General features: G+C 41.2%; 4 protein-coding genes and 1 long non-coding RNA gene across 11 annotated transcripts in view; 4 read left to right on the top strand and 1 right to left on the bottom strand.

Moving 5' to 3' along the window:
• The window catches only part of LOC104778406 (protein neprosin), a 648,080-nt gene that overhangs the window by 177,622 nt on the left and 451,984 nt on the right, over positions 1–18,474 (top strand). The gene's annotated exons all lie outside the window — the stretch shown is intronic.
• On the top strand, positions 751–2,361 carry LOC104778481 (uncharacterized). Of its 2 annotated transcripts, none has more exons than XM_010502940.2 (3): positions 751–1,180; positions 1,349–1,537; positions 1,646–2,361. In XM_010502940.2, the coding sequence occupies exons 1-3, from the start codon at positions 989–991 to the stop codon at positions 2,093–2,095; spliced, it is 831 nt and encodes a 276-aa protein (XP_010501242.2). In that variant the 5' UTR covers positions 751–988; the 3' UTR covers positions 2,096–2,361. The 2 variants fall into 2 exon arrangements, with proteins under 2 accessions (XP_010501242.2, XP_087365127.1); XM_087509001.1 differs by having other exon boundaries at positions 752–1,180; positions 1,641–2,361.
• On the bottom strand, positions 2,274–4,590 carry LOC104778479 (uncharacterized). Of its 6 annotated transcripts, none has more exons than XR_015595568.1 (8): positions 4,370–4,590; positions 4,036–4,158; positions 3,760–3,800; positions 3,631–3,673; positions 3,370–3,545; positions 3,199–3,292; positions 2,823–2,975; positions 2,274–2,709 (listed from the first exon to the last, which is right to left on the bottom strand). It is a non-coding gene; the product is annotated as an uncharacterized LOC104778479 (long non-coding RNA). The 6 variants fall into 6 exon arrangements; XR_015595567.1 differs by having other exon boundaries at positions 2,274–2,760; positions 2,912–2,975; XR_015595569.1 differs by lacking the exon at positions 2,823–2,975 and having other exon boundaries at positions 2,274–2,760.
• Positions 4,535–6,835, top strand: LOC104778480 (uncharacterized protein At4g15545). Its single transcript, XM_087509000.1, has 9 exons — positions 4,535–5,016; positions 5,129–5,197; positions 5,296–5,349; positions 5,436–5,478; positions 5,580–5,630; positions 5,788–6,033; positions 6,186–6,231; positions 6,319–6,397; positions 6,508–6,835. Exons 1-9 carry the CDS (start codon positions 4,747–4,749, stop codon positions 6,595–6,597), a joined length of 948 nt encoding a protein of 315 aa, XP_087365126.1. The 5' UTR covers positions 4,535–4,746; the 3' UTR covers positions 6,598–6,835.
• Positions 7,508–11,365, top strand: LOC147947928 (elongation factor 2-like). Its single transcript, XM_087508962.1, has 4 exons — positions 7,508–7,792; positions 8,465–8,500; positions 8,596–8,683; positions 8,808–11,365. Exons 2-4 carry the CDS (start codon positions 8,498–8,500, stop codon positions 11,246–11,248), a joined length of 2,532 nt encoding a protein of 843 aa, XP_087365088.1. The 5' UTR covers positions 7,508–7,792; positions 8,465–8,497; the 3' UTR covers positions 11,249–11,365.

Below are 18,474 nucleotides of genomic sequence, written 5' to 3'. Positions count from 1 at the left end.
TCAAAAAAAATAATTCTTTTGACATAACTTATGTTATTCTATTTAGATTTGTTATTCTCTATTTATTGATTAATAATAATATACATGTTTAATGAATATTGTTTTTGTTTATACATGTCAAAATCAAATTAAGAAAACATAATATAATTAGCGTACAATGAAAAATATATTAGTTCGGTAATTTTTCTTATTGATTTAGGAATTTTTTTTAGATATAAAAAACATGTAAATTTTATGTAGCTTTAATGCTATTATCTTAATTAGCTGTTTTGAAAACTATTAACTTTTTACACATGTCAACATCTTATCAGTATACTTGACACGTGTCATGATCCTGTTAATGGCTAATTTTGAAAATACAACTTTATATAATAAGATTTTAAGACTAGTAATTTTTTTATTTCTTGATTTTTTAAAAAGATTTTTCTTTTACAGTTGGAAATTTGCGTAAAATTGACAGTTGTCACAATCTGCTGAGTTAGTAACTTGTAAAATTGACATGTGTCACGATCAAGTGAGTTAGTAAGTTTTTTTTTTTTTTATAATTAGAAATTTGTGTAAAATTGACACTTATCACGATCTGATGAGTTAGTAACTTTTAACACGTGTCATGAGTGAAATATTAAATGGACCATATATATCACCCACTTACCCAACAATAGTGCCAGATGGCGGGACTGGACTACGAATTTAACATTTTTAATTATAAAAAAAAAGATATTTAAACATACAATACACGCCATTGCGGAAAATACCTAATTAAATTATTATTAACTAATCAGATAGAGAGAGATACATACAATACAACTCGCCATTGAAATCAAATCGACGAAGCAGAGGAAGGTTCATAGTGTATCTAAATCCTGAGGTCTTATTATTATTACGCTTCCCTTCACCATTATTGATTTCTCCCTCTTCTTCGGCCTCTCTGGATCTCTCTTTCTGGAATCTCTCTCGTCGGCAGTTTATCTGAATCTACGGACGGAGTATGGCATCGGTGGTGACGGCGACGGCTACAAGCAAGGTGGAGAAAGGGCATCAGCTCTACAGAGAAGGCAAGTACAGGGAGGCTCTTCTCTTCTATACGGAGGCTCTTACAGCTGCTAAGCCCAAACCCCAGAAGATCGCTCTTCACAGCAACCGCGCCGCTTGTTATTTGAAATTACACGACTTCAATAAGGTTCTTTTTTTCTTATTTATTCTATTTGAAACTTAGAAATGTTTACTTGAAATGAATTCAAAGCTAATGATAATAACATGTATGTTGTATGGTAGAGAACAAAGAGTTTTTGAAATTGTGAAAGTTAAAAAGGTTATATAAGTTTGCGTGTTTGGATTCTTCCATCAGGCAGCAGAAGAATGCACTTGGGTGCTTGAGCTTGATCAGAAACACAGCGGAGCTTTGATGCTGAGGGCTCAGACTTTAGTCACCCTTAAAGAATACCAATCTGCTCTTTTTGATGTCACCAGGCTTTTGGAGTTGAACCCTGATTCCGAGGTTTATCTCAACCTCGAGTCTCGCTTGAGGACTCAGTTGGTATTATCCTTTATAGTACTCTCCCTCTCTTTACGGCATGGCTCATTTCAATTGTGTTTGGATTTTAAAAAGCGTGTCTTGTGTCTTGTGTTTCTTGGTCAAGGAAAGCCCCTTGCTCCAATTCCTGAATCTGAAGAAGAGTTTGAACAAGACGAAGAACAAGAGAGTGACGACGTTGAACAAGACACAGCTGAGAAGAAATATAGACAAGTTGAGCGGGCTCTCCATGAGAGAAGAGATAAGAGGTTTGACTCTGTAGTTGCCATCAGAAAAGATCTAGAGACTACTCTAAACAAGGTGGAAGTTGTAGCACCTAAAACTCCAGAGGTTAGAGATCAGAACTGCAAGGAAGTGCCCTTGTCTGGAAAGCAGCAATCTAATGCGTGGCAAGCCATACCTAAGCCTAAGGGTCATTCAACACTCGATTACGCCCGTTGGGATTCAGTTGAAGATGGATCCAGCGAAGAAGATGACGATGACGACAGTGATGACAGTGATGAGTCTCCACCCCAGTACAGATTCCGTGTAAAAACCGTTGGGGTGCGTCCTGTGAAATGAATATATAGTGTAGATAGGATTCATGTGATGGTTTCTTTCATCCTGCATATTGTTGCACAGAAGAGCTGGCCAAAAAAAGTATTAGAGACAAAAGAGGACTAGTGTTACCAAAGCTGCCTAGCCATGTTTTATATTTGCCTCATCTGCAATTGGCTTCAGAGGTCGGTCACCATGCATGTATCAGTGTACTTGTGTCTATTTATACATTAAAACATACAGAGTTTAGATAAGAGTTACGCAATACAAGAGACCATCTTCAAATCAAATGGTGTGTTCTATTTTTTAATGAAATCTTTCTTTGCCTCACAGACTCTACAATTCCTAATTATTGTAATCGGTCCATGCCATTACCTATTCCTTCTCCCATCTCTCGCTTCTCCACTGTCTCTCTCTCTCTCTTGCCCTCCCTTTACAATGAACTTTGAAGACTGATTACCACCCACACAGTCCTTAGCAACAAGATTCATTGAGCCACATTTGAAACATCCATTCCCTGTAACCATTTTTGCCGCCAAGTAAAGTTGAGCTTGCAGCGTTCCATGTTTTGTCAAGGATTTCTACAGTTATTTCGTCTTTTCTGCCGGAACTGTGACCAAAGTTTGGATACACTCTGGCTGAAATGAATCCACATGTATTCGTCTATCATTGATCAGAGCATTGTCCATCTGGAAAGCAACAACTTGGTATAATTTACAAATCTATGTCAACACTTCAAGTTGACAATTACCTTAAAGTAAGCTTGTTCACATGCATCCTTGTTTTTAATCTTTATAACTAAAAAAAAAAATTCTCAACTAACAAGAGATTTCTTGTCACCTATAAAGGCGCTAGCACAAATTGTCACCTGTTTTGAAATCCCGGATTACATCAACCCTTGACCCTTCCATATTCAGACATGAAGATAAATAAATACAACAGCAGAAAATTGAGGTTTCGAAGCGAACACACACATATATATATATATATATATATAAAGGAAATATCGCTCCGATATGACAGTTCCGAAGCTTAAAAAAATGGTATGGAGGTCCTCATCATTCATGAGACAAGAAGAAAAAAGAACAAAATATCACAAACGCAAATTTTATATATCAAGCACCTACCTTAGCCTCAGTCACAGGACTCAGTAAACAGATGAACAACACATTGTCGGGAGGCTTTACCTCGGCCTCGGGGATATATATATATATCTCCTATCTGCAACAGCAATACAAGCTCAGATATTTAAACGTATTTGATACAACTACATGCCAAACTGAATCCGTGATGCTTACACTTTCAAGTACAACGGCACTACTAGAATGAGCAGCCTTTTCGCGGATAAACTCCTCCAGTTCCTGAGCACCAAGTTCTTCATCCATTCATATTCAAGTCGCAAGTCATTTTTAAACTCTTCCTTAGGTTTTCCTTCTGGGGAGAGCATCTGGGGTATCATTTCCGCCAGCTGTGCCTGTGCGGGATCATCAAATGGATCTTAAAGTATATATATGTGTGCTTGGTGTTTGTTGTTTATGTGGTCTGTTATTCGCATTTACCCTATTCCACGCGTCAATCCCCTCAGCAATCTCCCCCAAACACCTGAAAATATGGCCAAAAATTGTGTGTATGTAACCGGTATATACAAAAGAAAGCATAGACAGATTTATGAATGATTTCGTGCTTACATAAAGATAGTCCAGACATCATTACGATGTGTGAAATACAACTGAAATGAAAACAGACAAGTCACATGAGGACAGGACATAACACCACAAAACTTGATCCACATCACACTGATTTCATAAACATGGTAACTCAAGCAAATTAATGATTAATGGGAAATATAAATGATAGTATAAACACACAACGAACAGCAAACTAGTGACCAAAGAGTAAGGGATTTAAAAGGTGAAGATGAAAAAAAAAAAACATCTTACTTGTAGACAGATTGGATCACTCACCTGTGCTGTGAAATCCCACAGTGTGGGAGAGGCACCGATTGTATCACTTTGATCCTACCATATAAGCAAGCAAGCAAGTTAACTCGTCACAATAAGAACTGACATGTTCCCTCCCTGCTGAACCTGAAACTCAAAATTGCAAGTGAGAAGCAAAAAGTACGCTTTACAATAGCTTATCTCATTCATCAACAAACCCGAGAACGTACTGTCGGAAAAAGGGAAGAACAAATTAATAAGACAATGAAGAAGAAGATAGAGAGCAGATTCGTTGCTGCAAGATTGATTCAAGTTCTGATTTTGAGCAATAAAGCGAAAAGGATGAAGAGAGAAATACCTCAAAATGGAGATTTGTGAAACTTCTCCTCTTCGTCTCTTTCAGAATCTTCTTCGACTATGTAGAGAGGTTTCAAAGTTGAGTTTTTTTTTTTTTTCTTTCAGATTTTTGCTGTTGATCTCTTGGGGTTTAAATTGCTTCATAACCAAAAGCTGAGTTGATTTTAATAAGAAAAGAAAAAAAATAGCTGAGGCTGAGGGGGGTTAAAAAACACGAAACTTGTAAAAAATTCAAGGACTCAAAGTCAATATAAGGAGCAGACAGACAGCTACAAATGAAAAAAAGGTGAGGATCTTCCAATAAAAAGACGCCACGTAGTTTTTAGTTGGGCAAAGCCGAAGAAGATCCCCGAGGGCCCTTTTTGCGAGATCAGCAATATGTCTCAAAGCGGCGGTGACTTCAGCCTCCCCGACGAGATTCTCGCTGTGATTCCCACCGACCCTTATGATCAACTCGATCTCGCCAGGAAGATCACTTCCATGGCCATCGCTTCTAGGGTTTCAACTCTGGAATCCCAAGTCTCCGGCTTGAGACAGAAGCTTCTTGAGAAAGATGGGCTTGTCCTTGAACTTGAAGACAAAGTGTCCTCCTTTCAGAGACTTTACCATGACTCTGAGTCCACTTTGAAGAATGTTGTCGATGAAAATGTAAGAATTCTCTCTCTCTCTCTCTTTTTTTTTTTTTTTTTTAATCTGTTGGTTTTGACTTGGATCCGAGTGTATGTGTCTTTTACTCAATTGGTTCATCTTTGGATTGAAGATGAAACTAACTCAAGAACGAGATTCACTGGCAATTACCGCGAAGAAACTCGGTCGTGATTTTGCAAAGGTTCTTGCTTTTTTCAAATGTTCTGTGTTTAGATTATATTTATTCATTTCATTTTGATTTCGTCGTGCTCATAGCCTCTTATGTGTTTTGCCTTGTAGCTGGAAGCATTTAAGAGACAATTGATGCAGTCATTGAATGATGAGAATCCATCTGTATGCTCTCTCTTAACCATTACCTCTTTGACAACCTCTTTTTCATATCTGGAACCATAAACATTTTAATGTTCTTCTTTCTACAGCAATCTGAGACAGCTGATGTCAAAATGGTTCCTCGAGACAAAGGTATTGTAACATCTCTTGTTGACCTTCATTTTCTTTCCTCTTTTTCTTTATGTGTACATGACATACTTGTTCTGATGTTATCTACTCTGTGTCCATTGTAGATGAGAATTCAAATGGCTTATCGGCACGCGGTTCCTACTCAAACAAAGAAGGTAATGATGATGGCTGATTTATGCAATAATTTAAGTTTGTAGTAACAAAATAACATACGTTAGGCCAGATGAGTACTTGTTGATGTTTTACAAACAATGAAGAACCTATTCAAATGTGTAATTTTGATGTATGTATGTGTAATGCTTCATGAAACAGGTTTCAGTGAAGCCAGGCAAAGACTGCCTTTGACACCCCAGTTCTCTCCTGCGTTTACGCCAAGCGGAACACCGAAGATGATATCTACTGCTGCGTCTCCGAGAAGCTACTCTGCCGCTTCATCGCCAAAGCTATTCTCTGGTGCCGCATCTCCAACATCTTCACATTATGATATACGGCTGTGGTCTTCAGCAAGCCAGCAATCTTCAGTGCCAAACTCTCCTCCTCGCTCACATTCTGTTTCAGGTTTTTACAATTTCAGCATTTACAAAAAAAATAATAATAATAATAAATAAATAAAAAAAAAAAAAACTTCAGCATTTACAATAATGTTGTCTGATTTTACATCAATGTGATTGTTCTCATCCTCACAAAATCACAAACTATCTCTTATACAGCTCGCCATCCGCGGATTGATGGGAAAGAGTTCTTTAGACAAGCCAGGTACATATTACAAATTGTGAATTTCCTATAGCCAGCAACCAGTAAATGAGAATGAATGATAGATATATTAGCATGTTGAGTTTGCAGGAGCCGTCTGTCTTACGAACAGTTCAGTGCGTTTCTGGCTAACATCAAGGAACTAAACGCTAGGAAGCAGAGCCGGGAGGTAATAATACCTACTGCCCTCAAACGCAAACTCTTGTGAGAGTCTGAATTTGTACTATATATAATGTTTGAATCCTAAAATGGTGTCATCTCTCTCATCTTTATCGCCAGGAAACATTACATAAAGCGGAGGAAATATTTGGAAAGGAAAACAATGATCTTTACATATCGTTTAAGGGACTTGTCACAGGCGGGCGTTGAAACCAAAACAAACACCAACTTCGAAGCTTTCTTTACATGACCGACCAATTTAGTCATGACTGATCCAAAATTTGTAAAACCTCTTTTAACCATACAAAAAGAGCCAGGGAATTTTGTTGTTGAAAGTCCCCCAGTTCTTTTGCTAATAAGAGTTTATATATATATATATATATATATATATATATATATCTGTAGAACGCAAAACAATAATCCAATAATGTATCATCATCATCATTCATTCGATGCTGCCTTAGTTGAACAGATGAACAAAAGATGTGAAAGATGTAATAAGTACAAATAATATTTTGTCAACTTATAATCTCAGTCAAACAAAATTTGGAAACGTTCAGAAAACGTTTTGAGAGAGTGTTAAGACAAAACAAATTGATACATCATTTATAAGCCTGGGGATGGGGATTAAAGCCTAGATTGGCAAAGCGTTTGTAGGAGCGTTATGTGGGAAACGCTATGAGTCAACGCCAATCAAGATTTTTTTTTTATTCCTTTCACACGTGTAAGAAAAACTGGTAACTGCTCTAAAAACCTAAGGGTTATCACGCTGGATATGGGAGAGTTTGGACTATTATTTTTAAACAATTATCACTTAAATATATTAATTTTGAAACCAAAATATTCTGGTAAAAAAATATTTAACTTGAGTCCAAATAAGAAACAATATATTGGAATATGCTTTCAATATTCCCTAATTCAAATTTAAAATTAATATTTTCAGAATATATATTTAATTTTAATTTATAAAATTGCTAATTTTTCGTTATTTGTTTTTTTGCTTTCATAGATATTTTTTATAATTTTATTTTTAATAAAATTAGTTCTAAATAAATTTGTTTTAAAACAAAGAATTTTTATTTATAAAAAAAATAAATATATATTTTAGATTTTACTCCCAACCCCCGTTCACAGCTCCCTTCTCCCCGCCCCTGCTTCAGCTGCTTACCGTTGTTGCTCCCCTCTCCGCTTTGCCAATCTAGCCTTAATAATATCCATTACTTGCAATCTCAAATCATGGGCTCATGAAGATTAATTTAGTGTGACACGTAATGGCCCAATATGACCCATTAGAGCTAAAACCCTGATTTAGAGAATAGAGCATATATAATAAGAAGCTTTCGTCGCCGTCTCCTTGCACCTCTCTTCTCTCTTTCTCTCACTAGTCTTCATCTTTCTCGTTAAGGTTAGTCGCCGCATCGATCTTTACCGATGATTCGATTTCCATGTAGATGTTTGCTTTTGTGTTTGTCTTGATTAGTTTTAGCAATTTTGTTCCGTTTTGGTGTTTAGATGACTACTGAGTCTTGCTGGAGATGTCGTTTGATTGTTTAACCAAAACCTTTGATTCATCTCCGGTAGTTGCTTGTTTTGATAAGTCTGTTGTCATGCATGGTTCTAATTTTTACAACTCGATCTGGTTTGGTAGATGATACCGTTTTGATGTTTAGATGACAGAGACTTACTTGCTGCAGATCTGTGCTAATATCCTTTGATTGTCTCACCAAAACCTATGATTCATCTCCGATAGTTGCTTGTTTTGATAAGTCTGTTGTTATGCATCGTTTGATTTTTTACCTCTCGATCTGGTTTGCTAAATGATAATCTGAAAATTTTCAGTTTTTGTTGTTCTGTCACTAAGTAATATCCAGATCCTTTGTTCTTGAGAATAATTTACGAAAAATTATCATAGTCTTCACTTGTTTATATGTATCTTCATTTCTGTATGATTTTTATTTGTTTTGTTGCAAAAGCGTGATATAAGCTAAAGTTTCCCTACTTATTGTCTGATTTGTAATGAAATATCTCAGTCAATCTAATTCAATTGCTAATCCTTACTTTTTCTTTGATATTGCAGAGATTTTGGAGGTGACAACAAAAGTTTTACAAAATGGTAATACTTTTGTTTTGGTTCTTATATCATCGCTAGGCATTTTATACTATAAGGATTCATGCTTCAATAAAGACCTTTGTTATATACACTTGCAGGTGAAGTTCACAGCTGATGAGCTCCGACGGATTATGGACTACAAACACAACATCCGTAATATGTCCGTTATTGCTCATGTTGACCACGGTATATTATTATTCACCTCTCTTTGGAGATTGTTTAACCTGAATCTCTAGTCATATTTTTCAGTCTTTGTTCACAGTTTATAACTGTTTTCAGATTAATCTATCTCTTTTTTCTATTTCAACAGGGAAATCCACTCTCACTGATTCCTTGGTTGCTGCTGCTGGTATCATTGCCCAAGAGGTTGCTGGTGATGTTCGTATGACTGATACCAGAGCTGATGAGGCAGAACGTGGTATCACCATCAAGTCCACTGGTATTTCTCTCTACTACGAGATGACTGATGCTTCTTTGAAGAGTTTCACTGGAGCCAGGGACGGAAACGAATACCTCATCAACCTTATCGATTCACCTGGGCACGTTGACTTTTCTTCTGAGGTTACTGCTGCTCTCCGTATCACTGATGGTGCTCTTGTCGTGGTCGACTGCATTGAGGGTGTGTGTGTTCAGACTGAGACTGTTCTACGTCAGGCTCTTGGTGAGAGGATTCGACCTGTCTTGACTGTCAACAAAATGGACAGATGTTTCCTTGAGCTTCAGGTTGATGGTGAGGAGGCTTACCAGACTTTCTCGAGGGTCATTGAGAATGCTAATGTCATTATGGCTACATATGAGGATCCTCTCCTTGGTGATGTTCAAGTTTATCCTGAGAAGGGTACTGTGGCGTTTTCTGCTGGTCTCCATGGTTGGGCGTTTACACTTACCAACTTTGCCAAGATGTATGCTTCCAAGTTCGGTGTTGATGAATCTAAGATGATGGAGAGACTCTGGGGTGAGAATTTCTTTGACCCTGCCACCAGGAAATGGACTAGCAAAAACACTGGTACCGCGACCTGCAAGCGAGGGTTTGTCCAGTTCTGCTATGAACCCATCAAGCAAATCATTGCCACTTGCATGAATGACCAGAAGGACAAGCTTTGGCCTATGTTGGCGAAGCTTGGTGTCCAGATGAAGAACGATGAGAAGGAACTGTTGGCTAAGCCTTTGATGAAGCGTGTTATGCAGACGTGGCTCCCGGCAAGTACTGCACTACTTGAGATGATGATCTTTCATTTGCCATCTCCCCACACTGCCCAGAGGTACCGTGTTGAGAATCTGTATGAAGGTCCCCTTGATGATAAGTATGCAAATGCCATCAGGAACTGTGACCCCAATGGTCCTCTCATGCTGTACGTGTCTAAGATGATTCCTGCTTCTGACAAGGGTAGGTTCTTTGCCTTTGGTCGTGTCTTTGCTGGTAGGGTTGCTACTGGTATGAAGGTCAGAATCATGGGTCCCAACTTTGTTCCTGGTGAGAAGAAGGATCTGTATGTTAAGAGTGTTCAGAGGACTGTTATTTGGATGGGTAAGAGGCAAGAGACTGTGGACGATGTTCCTTGTGGTAACACTGTTGCTATGGTTGGGCTGGATCAGTTCATCACAAAGAATGCTACATTGACCAATGAGAGTGAAGTTGATGCTCATCCCATTCGCGCCATGAAGTTTTCTGTGTCTCCTGTTGTTCGTGTCGCTGTTCAGTGTAAGGTTGCATCTGATCTTCCTAAGCTTGTTGAGGGTCTCAAGAGGCTGGCCAAGTCTGATCCTATGGTTGTGTGCTCAATGGAAGAGTCAGGGCAGCACATTGTCGCTGGTGCAGGAGAACTCCATATTGAGATTTGTTTAAAGGATCTCCAGGATGATTTCATGGGTGGTGCTGAAATTATTAAGTCAGACCCTGTGGTCTCTTTCCGTGAGACAGTATGTGATAGATCTTCACGCACTGTAATGAGTAAGTCTCCTAACAAGCACAACCGTCTGTACATGGAAGCGAGACCCATGGAGGAAGGTCTAGCTGAGGCAATTGATGAGGGACGTATTGGTCCAAGGGATGACCCTAAGACCAGGTCCAAGATCTTGGCGGAGGAGTTTGGATGGGACAAGGATCTTGCAAAGAAAATCTGGGCGTTTGGACCTGAAACCACAGGGCCTAACATGGTGGTTGATATGTGTAAGGGAGTTCAGTACCTTAATGAAATCAAGGACTCAGTGGTGGCTGGTTTCCAGTGGGCTTCCAAGGAAGGTCCTCTTTGCGAAGAGAACATGAGAGGCATCTGTTTTGAGGTTTGTGATGTGGTTCTTCACTCTGATGCGATCCACAGAGGAGGTGGTCAGGTCATCCCAACAGCCAGAAGAGTCATATACGCTTCCCAGCTCACTGCCAAGCCCCGACTTTTGGAGCCTGTATACATGGTTGAGATCCAGGCACCAGAGGGAGCTCTTGGAGGAATCTACAGCGTGCTGAATCAGAAGAGAGGACACGTCTTTGAGGAGATGCAGAGGCCAGGGACACCACTGTACAACATCAAGGCGTACCTGCCTGTTGTGGAGTCGTTTGGATTCTCGGCTCAGCTTAGGGCAGCAACCTCAGGACAGGCGTTCCCGCAGTGTGTTTTTGATCATTGGGAAATGATGTCGTCTGACCCTCTTGAGCCAGGAACTCAGGCCTCAGTGCTTGTGGCTGATACCAGGAAGAGGAAGGGTTTGAAGGAACAGATGACTCCACTCTCTGATTTCGAAGACAAGCTTTAAGCTTTCACCAAAACTTTTAGCCCTCTTTCGCTATTGTTACTTCTCTATTTTATTTTTGTCTTTTTGATTGTACCATGTACAATGAGGGTTTTGAATACAAATTTCAACTGCTTAATCGATGCAATGTGGCTGATGAATTTTTTTTTAAACACATGTGGATTAAACTGAGTTTAGACGATTCATCTCAAAATACTGGCACATGTATTGCCTCATTTCGAGTCTGTCCTGTCCTCGTATTGATTTTTTTGTGTGGAAAATTTTGTTTTATTCTGATTGGTTGACGATAATTTTGTTAATTTTTATTTTCTCCCTTGATCACAATTATTGTATATTAATCTATTTTTTTCTAAAATAAAAATATACTAAATTTCATCATTTAAAAAAATTTATAAATAAAAATTAGTTTCGTTTCTTTTGAACATAGAAAAAGGATAGAAAAAACCATTTCTAATTATTATTTTATATTATTTTTGATTACTTTTTTTGTGTGATTAAACTTATTCTTTTTAGTTTTTACTTGCAAAAAGAAAATTAATTTCAATTATAAACATTATAAAACATATAAGCAATTATTTAGTTTTTATTCACTTTAATTTAGGTTTAATTGATAATTCTTATAAAATATGTAAACACAAATAATAATAAAAAATAAAATATGAAAATATAAAATGGTAGGGTAAGGTGTTGAATTTTATTAAACAAAACTATCAGAGATATTAAAATTGAATTGAGTGTTAAGATAAAATAATGTGGAGTGTTAAAAGTTGAGGTAGTGGATGTTGAATTTAATAATATTGTATATAGTCTTATGTGGATGCTTTGTGCATCATTTGTAGATGCTTAGGTGGTCGAACGAGAATAAAGAAAATTTAAAATATATATAATTCAAAGTACACAGTTAAAAAATTAATTAAATTAATGAACAACGAATTGATTTTTATTATTAATCAGATACAACTCGCCACTGAAATCGATTCAACGAAGAAGAAGTAGAACTAGGCGACACCATTTCTATATGGACTGATCCCTGGATACCAGCTCAATCCCCAAGATCAGCTTTAAGTAACGGTCCTTTTCAGGACCCATCTCTCTCATTTTCTCAATTCATGGACCCTTTAACGAATACTTGGCACAGAGATCGGCTCGTTAAGCGTTTTGATCCAATGGATGTTGACTTGATAGAGGATATTCCTTTCGGTGTTTTCTCGTTGGCAGACTCCTTTGGGTGGAACTTTAGGAAATCGGGTATAAATAGGTGTAACACCCGCGATCCTGAATAGGATCGTAGGTCGTGGCTTGGTCCTAGATGGTAGGGAGATCTCGGACAAGTCGGGAAAAGAGCTACGCATTAGCTCGGACAAGGAGGGAAACAAGCCAAGCATGGGACAAAGATCGGTCAGCTTCGGAAAACTCTCGGCCAGCTGCGGACAGTTCTCGGCCAGCTGCGGACAGTTCTCGGCCAGCTGCAGACAGTTCTCGGCCAGCTACGACAGCTCTCGGCCAGCTGCGGATAGTTCGGCCAGCTACGTCCAGCACGACCAGCTGCTAGTCAGCTCGATCCAGCTCGACCCAGCTCGACCCAACTTGACCCAGCTCGGCCAGCTGTACGGTAGTGGACGGAGTTCAGGTCAGCTGGGGAGCTCAGGACCGAACGGGCATGGCCGAACGGATATGGATGAACATGCATGGCCGAATATGTGCGATCGGACAGATGTGTCCGATAGGTGTCTTTTGGGGCCAAAACTGCCGCATGTACCCTATAAATAGAGGGCGTGGCTTTCATTTCGAACACACCATCGGAAACAGGAAAATACAGTAAAACTCGAGAGTTCGAGTATAAGATAGGGAAGAAGGTTCCGAGAGAAAGAGAGTTCGGCGATAAGGCTTAAGGGCTGGAGGTACGGTACAATACCGACCTTATGGTTCTGGGAAATGGGGTAGTTGCATCTGCATAAGCATTTGTAATACTTCGGTTGGTCCCGTTGGTCGGAGGAAAGGGGGTGCGGCTCGGCGGGATACGGCCGAACTGATGCGCATGCTACCTCCCTACCGACCAGCGTACCATCCGGAGTGTCCGAGTACGGACGGAGAAAAGTAAAAGCGGCTCGGCGGTTGGATAGGGATCTGTACAGATTCCACGGTACACCGTCTGAACTGATGCGCGGGATAACTCTCTACCGGCCGACCGCTGTACTGGACGAATGTTAGAACTTAGCGTGCATTGCATGACATTGTACGGCTAAGGGGAAGGTTATTGATGGTTACTTGGATTTCAGGAAAGGAGAATGATCGCGGGAAAGGAAGTGCTTAGGCACGAGACTCATGGCCGGGAAGAGGAGTGGTGGTGATATGGGTAGCTAGGATCTATTATACAGCTTGTACTAGCTTATTATGCAAACTCATAAGTTGTATCGAATCCTTTTATTATTTAATACAATGTTCAAATGTTTGCTTTACTCTAAGTTATATCATATAGATTCTAGATATTGAATCACAAAATGCGCGAATGAACCTTATTTAAAGAATGGACTGTATAATATGACTAAGTAGCGAGGAAAGGACGAGAGAACCTCACCGGACATCGGATGGCCGGGGTTGGGGTCTTTCAAGTTGGTATCAGAGCATGCTTGGTTCTAGGACCGGTAAAATGGGTTTCAGGTATCACCACTCATCGGCTTAATGGGATCTCGCTGTAGTTGTTCTTAGTGTTATCGGTTTATTTTATTAACCATGACTAAAGTGCATGCGTTTTGCAGATGGGTAAGAGCAACAAGGAAAAGAAAAGGAAGGGCAAGGAAGTGGCCGATGAGATCACTAACGCCGCTGAGACATTAGTCGACGTGGAAGGAGGGAACACAAACGCCCAGAATCCAGCCGGACATGTGGCTGGAGAGAAACAACCGGATAATGATAAGCCGGAGAGTAGCGGTGCTACGGACGTGAATGGGCAACAGAATGCCGTACCATCGTCCCAGGAACAATGGGAAACGATGAAGGCAATGATGGCACAGTTGGACATGCTGACAAAGGCGTTGGTACCGGTACGTTCGAAGATCATCGAAGTTAGTCCGGGAGATTCTCCGAGAAAAAGACGGGACTACTTGGATGCGTTGGAGCATATGTCGAGACTGAAGACAAAACAATTTCCGGGAAGTTCGGATCCGATCGTGGCTGACAAGTGGAGAAGTCGACTTGTAAGGAATATTAATTCCACTCGCTGCGCGGAGGAGTATCAAAAGGACATCACTGTCCATTTCCTGGAAGAGGAAGCACATGACTGGTGGGTGTCAGTTGTGAAACGGAAAGGTGGGCAAGTTATAACACTTGCGGACTTTGAGAAGGAATTCAACAAGAAATTATTTCCTCCGGAGGCTTGGGACCGACTGGAAAGTGCGTACCTGAACCTGATACAAGGGGATATGACGGTACATGCATATGATGCTGAATTCAGTCGCCTTAGGCGCTTTATCCGCGGATTACGGGTGGACATCCGCAACCATTGCGTGAAAGGTGTCTTTTACTCGGTCGTGGAGGTAGTGGAAAGGGCAGTTATGATTGAAGCTGGGTTGGAGGAAGAGAAACAGCTTAGACGCGAGAGGGTTTCATTGCGTTCAAATAACCCAGCCAAAACCATTGATCGAAAAAGGAAATGGGACAAGGTGGATAACGCGAGGTCCGACGCCAAGTTTGGGGAGTGTAGGACTTGCGGAAAATACCACAACGGTTCTTGCTGGAGGGCCGTGGGTGCATGTGTTCGCTGTGGAAGCAAGGATCATGCAATCCGGAACTGTCCGAGGATGGAAAATGGCGATGGGCCAAGGTCCTGCTTCTTGTGCGGAAAAGAGGGACATTTTAAGAGGGAATGTCCGAAGCTTGACGAGGGCAGACAGAACTATCAGTGTGGGAACCATGGCGAGGAACCTTTACCGCAACCACCAAAGAGACATGCTGTTGCACCACGCGTGTACGAACTGTCCGAGGAAACTGCTGCTGGGAATTACAGGGCGATTACTGGTATGTATGAGAACCTTTCTAAGTTCAATTCGTGCATTACATAGCATCATAATGCATATGAAAGGGGGATATGGGTACTTAGCATTCTAGAGGAATGTGTAGGGACCTTAAGAATAGGTTATGTGGAAACGCACACCTTGTTTGATTCGGGGGCCACACACTGTTTTGTGAGCCCGGAAATGATAGGGAAAGGTGGGTTCAAGCGTGAACCGAACACCGGATATGGATTGGTCCGAGCAGCCGGCGGGCAGGTGATGTACCTGTATGGTGTGGTTCGTGGAATCTCGGTCATCGTCAATGGTGTCAATATGCCTACTGACCTGATCATTGTTCCACTCATGAAACACGATGTTATCTTGGGGATGGACTGGTTGGGAAAGTACAAGGCTCACATTGACTGTCACCAAGGGCGAGTAAATTTTGAGAGAAAGGATGGGACGTTAAAGTTCCATGGAATAAGATAAACTTCGGGAAGTTTGATTATCTCGGCAATCGAGGCGAAAAGGATGCTGGAGAAAGGCTGTGAGGCATACTTAGCCACAATCATAACAAAGGAAGTTGGGGAAAAGGCGGAGTTGGACGATATTCCAATAGCCAACGAATTTGCCGATGTGTTTGAAGTGGTACAGGGAGTGCCACCGGATAGGTCAGATCCGTTCACCATCGAGCTAGAACCGGGGACGACCCCTATATCTAAAGCGCCTTACCGGATGGCACATGCAGAAATGGCAGAGTGAAAGAAACAATTGGGAGAATTGTTGGAGAAAGGATTTATCAGACCAAGTAGTTCACCATGGGGTGCACCGGTCTTGTTTGTAAAGAAAAAGGATGGTAGCTTCAGACTATGCATCGATTACCGGGGGCTGAATTGGGTGACGGTGAAAAATAAGTACCCATTGCCCCGGATAGATGAGTTGTTGGAAAATCTCCGATGTGCAAAGTGGGTCTCAAAGATAGACTTGGCTTTGGGGTACCATCAAATTCCGATTGATCCAACGGACATTTAGAAAACAGCTTTCTGGACAAGGTACGACCACTTTGAGTTTGTGGTCATGCTGTTCGAACTGAGCAATGCACCAACAGCTTTCATGAAGTTGATGAACGGTGTGTTCCGGGAATTCTTGGACGTGTTTGTTATCATCTTCATTGATGACATACTCGTTTACTTGAAGGATTGGGAAACCCATCAAAATCACTTGAGGGCAGTATTAGAGCGGTTAAGGGACCAAAATCTTTTCGCGAAGTTAAGCAAATGCTTGTTTTGGCAAAAGAGTGTCGGATTCCTTGGACACATTGTCTCGGACCAAGGAGTGTCCGTGGATCCGGAGAAGATTAAGTCGATAAAGGACTGGCCATGTCCGAAGAATGCCACCGAGATAAGGAGCTTTCTTGGGTTGGCTGGATATTACCAAAGGTTTGTCAAAGGCATTGCGAGTATGTCTCAGCCAATGACACGATTGACGGGAAAGGACACTAAGTTCCAATGGTCGGAAGAATGCGAGAAAAGTTTCTCGGAGTTAATGGCAATGCTCACGAGTGCTCCGGTACTGGTACTGCCGGAGGCGGACGAGCCGTACGTGGGGTACACTGATGCCTTTATAACTGGGTTAGGTTGTGTACTAATGCAGAAGGGTGGTGTAATCACATATGCTTCAAGGCAATTACGTAAACACGAGGGAAATTACCCAACGCACGATCTAGAAATGGCCGTGGTGGTGTTAGCGTCGAAGATTTGGCGTTCATACCTCTATGGAGCCAAAGTTCAAATCTTCACCGACCACAAGAGTTTAAAGTACATATTCACCCAGCCGGAGTTAAATCTAAGGCAAAGGAGGTGGATGGAGTTTGTCACAGATTATGACTTAGACATCGCCTATCACCCGGGAAAGGCAAATCAAGTCGCTGATGCCTTAAGTAGGAGACGCTGCGATGTGGAAGCCGAGAAAAATCAGGAAGAATTGGTTTACATGATGGGGGCTTTGCATTTAAATGCATTGTCTAAGGAGTTTGAGCCACTAGGCCTGGGAGCGGCCGATCAGGCGGATCTACTTAGTAGAATTCGATTGGCTCAAGAAAAAGACGAGGAACTTAAGAGTTGAGCGGAGAATAATAAGACGGAGTTTTAGACATCAAACAATGGTACCATTGCGGTGAATGGACGAGTATGTGTGCCGCAAAACAAGGAGTTAAGGGAGGAAATTCTAAAGGAAGCGCACCAGTCTAAGTTCTCGATCCACCCTGGTTCGACTAAGATGTGACTGGATTGCCTATGAGTAAGCTTAAGCATGATGCGGTTTGGGTAGTGGTGGAAAAATTGACCAAATCTGCACATTTCATCGCAATCGCGGAAACAGATGGAGCCGAGGTAATCGCGGTCAGGTACATCGAGGAGATCGTCCGGTTGCACGGAGTGCCGGTGAGTATTGTCTCGGACCGTGATAAGCGGTTCACTTCACATTTCTGGAAGGCTTTTCAAAGGGCGTTGGAAACAAGGGTGAACCTAAGTACGACCTATCACCCACAAACTGATGGACAGTCCGAGAGAACAAATCAGACACTCGAGGACATGTTGCGAGCGTGTGTACTGGATTGAGGCGGAAGCTGGGAAAAGTACTTGAACTTGGTGGAATTCGCGTACAACAATAACTACCAAGCTAGTATTGGAATGTCGCCTTATGAAGCGCTTTATGGCCGGGCATGTCGAACGCCGTTGTGCTGGACGCCGGTTGGGGAACGGACGTTATTCGGACCCGAGATTATGGACGAGACAGCTGAAAAGTTGAAGCTCTTGAAAATCAAGTTAAAGGAAGCCCAAAACCGACAGAAAAGTTATGGGGACAAGCGTCGGAAGGAGTTGGAGTTTGAAGTGGGCGATTTGGTGTATCTTAAGGCGATGACCTATAAGGGAAAAGGGCGATTTACCAAAAGGAAAAAGTTGAGCCCAAGGTACGATGGTCCGTACAAGGTGATCGAACGGGTAGGCATGTTGGCTTACAAGTTGGAGTTACCACCAAAGCTAGACGCCGTTCACAAGGTTTTTCGTGTATCACAATTACGGAAATGCCTAAGTGAGGAAGACGAAGTGGTCGAGGACGTACCACCTGAGTTGCAAGAAAACTTGGCGGTTGAAGCCACGCCTATTCGAATCATTGATCGAATCGTAAAGGGAATGCGCAGGAAAAAGATTAACATGGTGAAGATCTTATGGAACT

The sequence above is a fragment of the Camelina sativa genome, chromosome 3 (genome assembly GCF_030686135.1).
Source record: "Camelina sativa cultivar CO46 ecotype springtype chromosome 3, ASM3068613v1".
NCBI lineage: Eukaryota > Viridiplantae > Streptophyta > Magnoliopsida > Brassicales > Brassicaceae > Camelina > Camelina sativa.
The sequence above is the reverse complement of the archived record's forward strand: the minus strand, read 5'-3'. Positions and strand labels throughout refer to the sequence as shown.